This window comes from Pollicipes pollicipes, unplaced genomic scaffold (genome assembly GCF_011947565.3).
Source record: "Pollicipes pollicipes isolate AB1234 unplaced genomic scaffold, Ppol_2.1 Scaffold_2444;HRSCAF=2865_pilon_pilon_pilon, whole genome shotgun sequence".
In the NCBI taxonomy this organism is placed as follows: domain Eukaryota; kingdom Metazoa; phylum Arthropoda; class Thecostraca; order Pollicipedomorpha; family Pollicipedidae; genus Pollicipes; species Pollicipes pollicipes.
In genome coordinates, this window is record NW_023596107.1 from 4,431 (window position 1) to 17,236 (window position 12,806).

General features: G+C 57.9%; 1 protein-coding gene across 1 annotated transcript; it reads right to left on the minus strand.

The window, feature by feature from the left end:
• Positions 1-824: 824 nt before the first annotated feature.
• LOC119097097 (propionyl-CoA carboxylase alpha chain, mitochondrial) lies at positions 825-12,806 on the minus strand (the record flags this gene model as incomplete). Its single annotated transcript, XM_037220146.1, is given in 13 exon segments — positions 825-1,546; positions 1,866-1,947; positions 2,297-2,499; positions 3,879-4,034; positions 4,589-4,822; positions 6,130-6,278; positions 6,844-7,064; positions 7,696-7,790; positions 8,099-8,201; positions 9,478-9,613; positions 9,840-9,951; positions 11,030-11,197; positions 12,779-12,806. Coding segments are annotated over 13 exon segments (1,909 nt in total), but the record flags the coding sequence as incomplete, so codon positions are not given.

Below are 12,806 nucleotides of genomic sequence, written 5' to 3' on the forward strand. Positions count from 1 at the left end.
GACTGATTGATCATATAAGAACACGAGACAACCCGCGGCGAACTCCGCGTAAGCAAGCGCCGGATGATGACTATACTTGGGCTGCCGGCAGCCAACTGGCATCATGGGGTCACTAACCCGCTAATGCACGAAACATCACAGGCGCTGTGCCGGCCAACCCCAAGGACGGAGAGAGGGGGGGGGGGGCAGGGTGGAGCCCCTACCATTCCTCGCTGGCCAATGCGCAGTCCTGTGCTGGATCGACATCTTTGACCTCAAGAGACTGAACTCTTGCCGTCAAATCTGGGGCAGGGGTAGACTGCACCCGCGGTCCAAAGTACGCGTTTGTGCTGACTCATTCTGTTGCCCACACATCAGACGTGCCACCGTGCCGAGCAGCACCATAACGCGACTGATCGCGGCCAAAGCCATCCCCTGCCAGGCACGCCGCCGCCTCTGGTGACGTTCGTGTGGTGTGATTTGGGGCGCCACGGCGCCGCGCGAGACGGCAGCGCTCCGCTCCCCGCCGGTGCGGGTTGCTCCGCGCGCGGCCACCGCTCAGAGTCGACATCGGCTGGCAGGTGTCCCATCTCCGCTCGCACCGACGTTAGTACCCATGAGGTGTGGGGAAAAAGTGCGGGCAGATAGAGGGGTCGAATCGCGTTCTGGTGATGTCTTGGCGCCATGCTGCCGAGATATGAGCTTGTGTCTGTGATTGCGAACTGATAACGGACATAAAGTACCCCGGTCGCTGCAGTCCGTCTGGAGGAGGGTGAATTCGACGCACGCGGTGTCATTTTGGTTGCAATCCATCTCTCTGCTGCACACATAGGTAAACTCTCCGAGATGATCTCGTCGCTACATCATATTGCACGTCCCACGTCGCATAGCACACTGCAACTTCCACTGGCTCACTCCAAATCCCAATACAATCTACGTAACAAAAGGCAGGTGTCTTCAATATTCATACGCATACTGTTCTACACAACATGGTCCTCTAAGATGATGGCAAGGGTCAGGTAGACCCGTTATCAATTGTCCTTGCCATACTGTATGGGGGAAGCGATGAGTTAAATGCGACAAGAACCAAATTGTCTTCACTGCAACTTAATTGAAAACTAATTAATCATTACCTCACAGCCTAATGCAGACCCGACGAACAAGAGAAGTGACAATCGACACGCGGTAACGATCACGAAGAACTGCCACGCCACCGCTACCATTAAGCACCGTCCAATACAAAAATCGACGCTCGCCCCGCAGCGTCAACAGCTTCCCATCGCGCCGGCAGATGTCACCACCGTGCAGCCGCGAGTCCGCGCGCATCTGCCGGCTGTCATCGCTCCTACTCCAGCTCCACCAAGATTTGTTCGTCTTCGACGGTGTCGCCCTCCTTGACGTGGATGGCGCGCACTTTGCCGGTGGCCGCGGCCACCAGGGAGTTCTGCATCTTCATCGCCTCGATGACGCATACCTCCTGGCCCTCCGAGACCATGTCGCCGACGCTCACCGCCACCGACTTCACCAGGCCCGGCATCGGTGACGTCACCTGTTTGCCCACGTCCGCCTGCGAGCCGACAAGACCGGCGGTATGATGTCACGGCATGGCGGTGTGACGTCACAGGAGGCATTCCCGGGGTGGCCATTATTCTGGGTGTCACTCATAGACAGCCCATCTCATGGCGCATCACGCAGAAAGGCCTCCAGCGGCAAGTGACCAGCTCGTCGGCAAGCCCATCCGCTTACATGCGAGCTTTGCTGAAGGGCTGAGCGCACATGAATGGCGACACGGAGCAAGGTAAAAGATGTAGCAAAAAGGCTGCCCCGGTGTTATCACGAGAACTACAACAAGGCTTCGGTGCCAGAGCGACGGACCGGAGTCTCACCTCCTCTTTCTTCGGCATCATTTTGAAGTACTCGTAGGCAGCGTCCGAGTACACCTGCACGTCAAACGCCGTTCCTCGGAACCTGAGACAGCACACGGCCCCGGCGTCATGGGCAGCGAGGACGCCCAGCATCCGAGACGGGATTGGCTTTCGACAGATCAACGATGAAACGTCTGGTAGCTTCACTCACTGGTTCCGTTTCATCAGAATTCAAACCATGGACAGCCCGAAAACCACACTTTCGGAAGATGAGACGGTGGACCCCTTCCCTCCAAAAACAACCGAAAATCGACCGCGCCAATGGATAGTTGACCCCACATGAAGCATGCAGCACAACCGCCTTGTCGAGCGCAGCAGCGCGCGCGCGACCGGAAGCCGGCAGGCGGCTGACGTGAGCCGCGCGCCTGCCCCGGCCCAGCGGCGCCGCGCACCTGAGCCTGGCGTCGCCCTTGAGGCCGCGCCGCACCAGCTGCACCATCTCGCGCTGTCCGTTGATGGTGAGGTTCATGACGGGCTCGGCCAGCGTGAAGTCATCGGCCATTGTCAGCTGGTGCTCGCCGCACGTAACCTCAAATCCAGCGCCGGTCTGACGCACCGCGCAGGGCACGTCCCCGGCTGCGCCGCACAGCACCACCTGGCGGGTGGAGGTCGAACTGAGCACGCGGCACCGGCCGGCGGACGGGGGACGATGTCTGGTGGGGGGGGGGGGGGGGGCGAGCAGCTGGGGACGTGGTACCACCTGGCGGGTGGAGGTCGAACTGAGCACGCAGCACCGGCCGGCGGACGGGGGACGGTGCCTGGTGGGGGGCGAGCAGCTGGGGACGTGGCACCACATGGCGGGAGTAGACAAAACAGAGAAACAGGACATCCCCTGAAGGGGAAAGGACGTCTTGGGAAGACATCGAGGGAAAGATGACACCTTGGGAGAAAGCAGAGGGGAGAGGTCATCTTGGGAGGAAAGGGAGGGAAAGAGGACACCTTGGGAGAAAGCAGAGGGGGGGAAGTCATCTTGGGAGGAAATGGAGGGAAAGAGGGCACCTTGAGAGAAAGTAGAGGGGGAGAGGTCATCTTGGGAGGAAACAGAGGGAAAGAGGACACCTTGGGAGAAAGCAGAGGGGGAGAGGTCATCTTGGGAGGAAATGGAGGGAAAGAGGACACCTTGAGAAAGAGCAGAGGGGAGAGGACATCTTGAGAGGAAATGAAGGGGAAAGAGGACACCTTGGGAGAAAGCAGAGGGGAGGGGACATCTTGAGAGGAAATGAAGGGAAAAAGGACACCTTGGGAGAAAGCAGAGGGGGAGACGACATCTGGAGAGGAAACGTTTCCTCATGATGAAAGAAAACAGGGAACTGAAACCACGGCGGCAGGCGATTTCGGCCTTATCATCTCACTTCAGCGACACTCTGCATTAGTACGCAATACAGGGCGAAACACACGGGCTTCAGCACGCAGCGAGCTGACCCGGGCGAGATGTAGTCCAGGGTGACATGCATGTACACTCTTCAGATGCTGCGACAGCTGGAACAGCCACCCTCCGTCAAGCCGCGGCTGATTCCGTGGCGGAATAGGTGACGACGTGAGTGATTTGAAATGCGAACAGGGCTGTCAGACTGCACCACCCGGAGCATGCCCATCCGCGAGTCCTGTGGCGGCCGCCCGCTACATCTAACTGGGTTTCGTATGGTCAGGATACGTTCGGCCTCTACAGACCGTTCCGGGATCTACCGGACTGCTGCACGATTAGGGCGTGAGGCAAACAGTGGGATAACACTGCAGCCCACCCCCCCCCCCCCCCCTTCCCCCTCCTGCGTTCACCCGGCCCCACGACCCCCGACCGTGAACCCCGCCGGACAGTCCCGGCAGGGCCGCAGGGGCGCTCCGCTGGGACCCCGGGCAGGGGCAGCAGCAGCGGCGCCAGTCTCCCAGCGGCAAGCAGCGGTAAACCCAGCGCGACGGGCCCGCCCGAGCGCAACACACGGCGTGACCAGGCCCCGGTCGCCGGCCGCCACGTACCAGATCCCAGGCGGTGGGCGTCGGCTGGAGCGCATGGTGTCCGGTGACGGCCACCGAGCGCCGCTGGTGCTTCACGTGCACGACGGCGGCAACGGCCGCCAGCCGCGCCAGCCCCTCACCCGTCAGCTGGTGGCCGCGGAAGCCATCCGGGTACACCTGCGGCCGGGCGCCGAGGTCAGGTGGTGGTGAAGTGAGTGTCTGGCTCACGGTAGGGGAGGGAGGGGGGGGGGGGCGCGGCACGGCACGGCGTGGGGCGAGCGTCTGGCTCATGGTAGGGGAGGGGGGGGGGGGGGCGACACGGCACGGTGTGGGGCAGGGGCGGACAGGGAATGGCTGTGGACAAAAATATGGAGCCAATGAGTCGGCAGTTAACAAATTGTGTGCAAAGGCAACGTGAATAACGTGTGCGGCCCGAACCCACCAACGCGAATTTGGGGCATAGAATTAAGTTTCATAGGCGGAAGCTGAATATGAACTGATCTTGATAGCCTCAGGTGCCAAACCACGCTCATATAGGAACAGCTTGTCCATTAACACACAAGTGCACTTACCAGCCTTATCTCGCATTGAGTAGTCCCAACGCACAGACCACTTCACATTGTTGGATTCTCCATCGGCACATAGATAGACATTTAAGTCCTCACCCTTGGTTAAAAACCCACACCGGTCGAAAGTCTCCCGCGGCGGGATTCGAACCCGGCGGGCCGCACCTCGGGCAGGTAGTTGGTGGTGATGTCGCCGGCCACGAAGCGCGGCTCGGCCAGGATGTCGCGCAGCAGCGGCACGTTGTGCGTCACGCCGCGGATAACGTACGAGTCGAGCGCGTCCAGGCTGCGCGCCACCGCTTGCGACCGGTCTTGACCGTACGCCACCAACTTGCAGATCATCGGGTCGTAGTAGATGCTGATGTCGGAGCCCTCCTCCACGCCCGAGTCGCAGCGTACCTGAGACCGGCCAGGTCAGTTGTCAGGTCAGAGAGCGCGGGCGGGGGCGCGGGGCGGGGCCGCCTAATGCCGGCCAGGTCAGACGTCAGGTCAGAGGGCGCGGAGAGGGTGCGGGGTGGGGCCGCCTAACGCCGGCCAGGTCAGCCGTCAGGTCAGAGGGCACGGGCGGGGGCGCGGGGCGGGGCCGCCTAATGCCGGCCAGGTCAGCCGTCAGGTTAGAGGGCGCGGAGAGAGTGCGGGGTGGGGCCGCCTAACGCCGGCCAGGTCAGCCGTCAGGTCAGAGGGCACGGGCGGGGGCGCGGGGCGGGGCCGCCTAATGCCGGCCAGGTCAGCCGTCAGGTCAGAGGGCGCGGAGAGGGTGCGGGGTGGGGCCGCCTAACGCCGGCCAGGTCAGCCGTCAGGTCAGAGGGCGTGGAGGAGGTGCGGGGTGGGGCCGCCTAACGACGGCCAGGTCAGCCGTCAGGCCAGATAGCGCGGACGGGGGCGCGGGGTGGGGCTGCCTAGTGCCGGCCAGGTCAGCCGTCAGGTCAGAGGGCGCGGGCGAGGTGCGGGGCCGGGCCGCCTAATGCCGGCCAGGTCAGGCGCCCCTCAGAGGTCGACGAGCAAGGGTGGAGTGCCCGCCGCGGGTCGGGTCAGGTCAGGTCAGGTCAGGTCAGGTCGCGTTACCAGTCACGGCGAGCAGGGCACCCGCTGCACACCAGGGCAGGCCAGATCCCGACCCACCGGTCGGGGGACGGAGGGGAATGCCAGTTTCGAACCAAGGCTGGTCAGACCAAGGGCGACAGACGGAAATGGGTCCTTCGCTGCGTTAAAATACAACCAGACACCGTAGCTCGCGGGCAGAGAACCAGTCTGGTATACCGACGACAGGTCGCGGGTTTGAAAACCATCACCACTGCCTTACGGTTTCATTTCGTAATTGTTGTCAAACACGATGGTGTTATGTTTCTGTAGGGACTGCAGCTGTTGGACATCAGTTACTGTATCAACCGCAGTTGTAGCAGTTCTGATATTAGAGCGACGGCATTTGCAGCAGCTATCAAGTGATCAATACGTCGTGTAATTCATATATGAACAGAACGATATGTTACACATTGCAGATATGAACAGAACGAAAACAGCCGACACAATACTGGCGTCGCCATGGATTCTTGCCATATGCAATACAGATTTCAAATCTGATGCACTAAGCAACAAAAGAAACGTGCCAGCACACCAAAATTCCAAAGGAAAGCACAATGGATGCCGGAATGACACAAGCCGATACTCGCAGTACAGACAGCAGAAGCACTGCACCAGCTCCTTACACCGGGTAGGTGGTTGGGTTCCATGTATCTGCTCAGTCTGCCGACAGATGGCAGGCCAAAGTTCTTGAACGGGTCTTCGGCATACACACGAGACTCAATAGCCCAGCCACGGATGGGGATGTCCTCTTGTTTCAGCTTCAGCTTGTGTCCTGACAGCAACACCCGACATATGAGGGCGACAGGGCCTCAAAGCGCAGAAGCACTCGATCCAACATCCCAATCGCACGAATATGTTCGCGTGGTGTTCAAGTCACTTCAGGGTATCTTCGAAGAATGTACGTGGCCTTTTTAGCTGACCAAACTCCCTACAAGCCGTTCCGGAACGGAACCCAGTGGGGGGGGGGGGACGCGAGGGAGGCGAGGGACGCGGGGGACGCAGGGGACGCAAGGGACGCAAGGGACGCAAGGGACGCAGGGGACGCGAGGGACGCGGGGAGGCATGGCAGACGAAGGAGGCGGGGGGCGGGGGAGGTAGGGGACACGGGGGAGGCGGGGGAGACAGGGGACGCGGGGGACGCGGGGGAGGCGAGGGAGGCGGGGGACGCAGGAGAGACAAGGGAGGCGGGGGACGTGGGGGGGGGGGGGGGCGGGAGGCATGGGAAGCTGAAAGTCAGGGTACGCGGGGAGGCGAAGTCAGGGGACGCAGGAGAGACAAGAGAGGTGGGAGACATGGGAGGGGGGGGAGGGAGCAGGGGGACGGCGGCGGCCGCTCACCGCTGGCGACGCGGATCATCTGATGCACGAGATCCACGCCTGTGATACACTCGGTGATGGGGTGCTCCACCTGCAGGCGCGTGTTCATTTCCAGAAAGTAGAAGTTGCGCTGTGCGTCCACCAGGAACTCGACGGTGCCGGCCGAGCTGTAACCAATGCGGCGAGCCAGCGCCACCGCCTGCTCGCCCATGGCGCGCCGCGTCTGCGCGTCCAGGAACACGCTGCAGCGGCCGGGCAGTGTCAGGGGCCGGAGAGGTGTCAGGGACCAGGGCGGTGTCAGGGGCGGGGCGGGATGGGCGCAGCGTCAGGGGAAGGAGCGGTGACAGGGACCAGGGCGGTGTCAGGGGCGGGGCGGGGCAGTGTTAGGGGCAGGAGCGGTGTCAGGAAAAAAAGGGAGGGGTACATAAACTGGACAGAAGCTGTGAGAGAGATGGCTTAAATGAGATAAATATCTGCTATATGACACAAGTCCTAGTGGGGCAGGATACCGGGAGAAGGAGTGCCGAGAGAAGGGAAATCATCACAGGAGGCCGCGCAGGAGCGTAGAGAAGAAGAACCTCAGAGGGAAGAACCATGGAGAGAATGGATACCTGCCAGATGGAGGGAGCATAGAGATGGGGGGAGTGGTAGAGATGAGCGTGGCCAATGGGGCAGCACGGACAGAAAAAGACCCATCAGGGAGACAAATCGATTATTATCACTTGAATTTGATGACACATTTGACAGTTCCAGCAGTTGTACACTACTGACCAATGAATTCCCATTGACACCATAGGCACAATCATCCCTCTGTATGATATGCTTGGGATGTATATGCTTCACACAGCCATGCCTCAGTCTGCACACACTGACCTGGGTGCTTCCTCAATGACCTTCTGGTTCCGTCTCTGGATTGAGCATTCCCTCTCATTCAAGTAGATCGCGTTGTTAAACTGATCAGCCAGGACCTGGCAAAACAAATAGTTGGAAGAAAAGATGAGTTCCGAAACGAGGAGCAACGCAAGAAACACAGTCCGAGAAAAGACGCCAAAACCACTGAGCAAGATGGAACAAAACACATTTTGATCCAGATGCAATTGAGTGTGGGTTAACACACATCAAATGTTTGATTATCTAGCAGCATTCAGGCACATTTGGAAAAAGAACATGCACACAAAGCATGACCGCGAAGCCGTAACAGCATATGCTCCGTCATTACCAAGGGTGTGAGCCCCAAGCGGACGGAATTCTTCAAGCTGTGTTCCTAGAGTCTCACCTGTATCTCAATGTGCCGGGGACTGTCAACAAACTTCTCCACCAGAATTCTGTCATCTCCAAAGCTGGACGCGGCCTCCTGCTGCGACAGCCGGAAGCCCTCCCTGAAACCGACGACAGGGTCCTGTCAGGAGAAACCCATCCCTGGCGAGGGCAGGAGCACATCATAGAATCCCTCCCTGACACGGAAGTTGTGTCACTGGGTCCTCGTTGACGGGGAGGGCATGGCGATTGTATCACGAAACCGCTCTCTGGCACAGTCTGGATAGGGAAACATCACAGAACCCCTCCCTGACACGGAGGATGGGGTAACATCACGGCAGTCCTCCCCGAGATAGATAACATGGTCACATTGCAGCACCTCTCCCTGACACGGAGGCCAGGGTCGCATCACAGGACTCCTCCCTGACGTGCAGGGCGTGGTTCGCTGGGAAGACCGAAGGACACAAACACAGATACCGAGCTGAATCTATGGCCAAAGTTCCGCAATAATTCGTAAGTTACACCTACCTACCACACATTTCCCAGTGCGACAAACGCAACACCCAAGAAACAAAAGTAGCCAATGGCCCATCCACGAATCCCTTCTCCGACAGCGCCGCGAACATAGCTAACGGGTTGTCACATGTCCACCCCACGAGTAACACAATGTGTCGCGACACTCGAAGTGAGGACTCCAGGCACGACAAACGGACGCCATGTAAGGGAACACACACAAGAGCGTGGGACTACACCAGCAGCCACTGGAGCGTGCGCGGGTCAGCGGCGGCGGTTGGCGTTCGCGCAGTCCTGCAGCCAGGCTTGAGTTGGGACGGGGGGCGGCAGCATCGGGACGTGACCGCTTCTGGCCGCTGACCCAATGTCGAGTGGGTGGGGGTACCAGTCCCTAAGCGGGTGCGGAGCTTGGCCCGACTGACACGGACGGGTCCGCCGACAACTCGCCAGAGAGTGCCAGCCTGCACCAGGCCACCCGAGCACCGGCATGTACGGCGCATAAAATCATTCGTAGTTCCGTGCGACCGAAACATGAGAGGCAACGTCGTCTATCGAGCTAGGTGTTGAAAGGCAAATGATCCTGCCACCATCTTAGATGGCAGGCTCAGCGTAGACCCGATCAGCTCTGCTGGGCGAGGCATCTAAGCCCATAGCCACGCACATAGCCCCACGTGCTAGAAACTCGCCCCTCACGACGTCAGAAAATAGTTTTACCACACTAGCTTGGTATCGATACAAGTCGTCGCCGATGCCATCTAGGCAGTATGCCCTCTTGGACACTGGAATCGGTGAATGTTTCCAGCAGCAAGAGCCTACGACACCTCTGGATCTGAACACCAACTCCCATACACCTGGCCACTTGTGTCGGCCCGCATCGCCACTGACCTGGCCTGCTCGTCGTTCCTGGCCACGCGCATGCCCTTCCCGCCGCCGCCGGCCGACGCCTTGATCATGACCGGGTAGCCGATCTTCCGCGACACGGCGATGCAGTGATCCACGTCCTGGATCTCGCCCTCGAACCCTGCGGAAGGGCGCGAGCCGCGCGGGTCACGAGTCGCTCACCAGGCCGCGAAATACGCCGCCTCGCTCCTCCGACGGACAACGAAGCAGGGCCATACCAGACGTTCCACGGTAGCGTTCACTATCGGAGCACAGTTAGACCACACTGGCGAACGGAGAGCGAGACGAGGCATGTCAACTGGCCAGGCATTGCACACCAAGTAGTTTTGACACGAACTGACACCCACCGGGGATGGTGTTGACCTCCGCCTCGATGGCCAGCTTCTTGGACTGGATCTTGTCGCCCATTCCGGTGATGGCGTTCGCGTTAGGACCAATGAACGCGACGTTGTTCTCTTCCTGTTGACGAGGGGGTCCCATGAGACACGGCCGACGTGCAATCGCCAACAAAACAGGACATAAAATCGAAGTGGCCACCAAAAATGCAATTGCTGCACATGGCGTGCACTGATATCCAAGCGGAGAAAATCATGCGTTTCGTACATATCGGAACATACCAACCGACAAAACAGAGAAGTATAAGTTATGTCACAAAAAACAACATGTACCACGACCAGATTAAGTGCATCCCATGCGACAAAGGGTGCATGCTGTGTCCTGAGTAATGGGAATGTGCCTTAAGAAAACCCCTACCAAACTACTCCAACTACTGAAAGGGAGCGCCCCACCTTTCTGCACTTTTCACTTATTGTTAAATCAGACACGTACGATTTTGTCAGTAACATCAGCTTCCTCTAAACTCTTCTGAACAGCTCAGAATTTCAACATGAAGTAACCAAACCTGCGGAGAAATCTTACTCGACTCTGCTCACCACTTTGAACGTAAAACACTTAATCTGTCTTGTTTTTTTCCAACGCGTGTGTTCTGTAATCTTTGCAACACACTAATGTGTCCAAAAAATTGTGTAATAAATGTTATGAAAGCTTGAAACGCTCTTTTTAGACAAAAAAATCCAACAAAGCAAAACAAACGCTGTTTTATTAGGACCAGTAGAGGCGCACATGGTAGCTGTCATGACGAAAGTGGTCGCCACCGCCGGGAAGAAGCGTAGTGCTGTTATAAAGTGCCGAGTGTAATTTTGTCTCGAGAATGATTAAAACCGATATCTGCATCATGTATTAACAGCGCTGCTGTGACCCTAACCAGCGTCATTATTAGACGTAACTAGCCCTGGTGTTTCAAGAGTTTTTTTTAACGTGCTCCAAAGGCAGGATAATCCCTTTAGTCAATTCCTGACAAATTGCAAAAGCAGCGCATGGCCATCAGCACCACCATCTGATGACGTCAATCACGGCCTGCGCCCCAAAGTGTCAGCGGTTACACAAGATCCATGCCCGCGACATCCCACTGTCAATAGCTGCACATACTATCGCTGCTGCCGCCGGTCGTAGCGAAGCCAGCGGCGCGGCGCCTCACCAGCAGCCGGACGAAGTCGGCGTTCTCCGAGAGGAAGCCGTAGCCGGGGTGGACGGCCTGCGCGCCCGTCTGCTGCACCGCCTCCAGCACCTTGTCCATGCAGAGGTAGGACTGGCGCGCCGGCGCCGGGCCGATGCACACCGCCTCGTCCGCCAGCTTCACGTGCATCTGCCGGGCGGCGCGCGCCAGAGGTCAGGGCACCGCACCGCCGGCGGGCGCGCCGCAGTTCGGCTGTTTTGGTCTGCAGGGGTGGCGAGATCGATGCTTCAGATTGCTGGAGAACTGGGCTAGCGTGGCGGGACAGCGAGCAGTGCGGCTAAAATACACACTTGTAAGCTGAAGTTTGGGACGTTCGCTGTCCTGTACGTGGTCGTCGTCGTCATCATTGGAGCTCTACAACGCGCTCAGCTGCTGAGTCTTTACAGCGTCGCCTGCCTCTCACGCTGGCAGGAAAGGCGGGTAACGCCGGGAATCGATCGTTGTACCTCTGGTTTCCCGGACGTGTCTACGCTATCGACACCCACCCTGTACGTGGCATGACCATGTTTATTCTTATTCCTGATAATGGTGCCATGCTCCAGTATTCTAAAACAACGATGATTTTGTACATTTCAGGAAAGACATTAGGCTACTGGCTTCCCAGCATCCGAGTAACGAGTTCTGATCTTGCAAAAACTTATCTTAAATACACCACGATAAGCTGGTTAAGCGACTATGTCATGCGAGGTCATGATACATTATGGAATGCTCGACCATTTCAAAACAAAGCTCATGATCACGACTACCACCATGTAGATGATACCAGAGCATGGGCTCCTGTAATCAGACGCCTTTGGAAACCAACACAATGTGTCTGATCAGTGTGGCAGACATTGACTGTCGGAAAGCCTGAATTGCACGGGGGTTTAGTAGGTAGATAATTCGTCGATATGATGTCCGTGCACTAATTTCACAAACTCTAGGTACTTGAAACAGGCTTCTTTCAGACCTAGCCAAACTTGGCTATTTCATTGGACCAAATCGATCAACTTGCACTGATTTACGGCTTTCGTGAGACAAAACACTGCGTAAAACTCAATGTCTTTTTCATGCAAACTGAACGAAATGAACTAGCCTGCATTCCATGTGGTTGGCATAGCATAATATGACAGGCCAAGGCTGCAGTCTGCTGCATTCGAGACCAGTTTCACAGAAGGCGACAATGGCCGTTCTCATGCCAGTTCCTAGCATACCTAGCATACGGTATGATGGAGCGCGATGATGACGATAGCCTCGCAGTGGCCGGATTCGTGGTAGGCGCTGGACACCGCATAACCAGCTCCTTACATTAACCAATACCTTGGTCGGCACAGAAGCCCAGTATTTCCTCTGACAAAGTGTGTCAGTTTTGTCGCTGCAGCGTTGGCACCGTCGCTCGATCGTTCATTCCCCTTCCGCCCTTCTCCTACCGCCCCTTGTCCGTGAAATGCGACATTTCAGCAGGAGTTTGGATCCCCTCAGATGTGGCGTCCAAACCCCAAGCGTCTGCCACTCGCCCGGCGCAGAGGCCGGCGTTCTAACCATAACAGCACCAAGATGAGCCGCGAGCGACGAGGCTTCTGCGTCATGGCAAACACAGTATCCGTCTCGGAGCAAGAAGCATGGCACCAATGCCGTGACAAACTTAAGTCCCCACAAATCACCACCGGCCGTGTCCATGGCGACATACAGACATTGCCAGTGTGTCACATCCAGACAAGCACCACTCACAGCCTTGGCGTCCACGTCGGAGTGCACA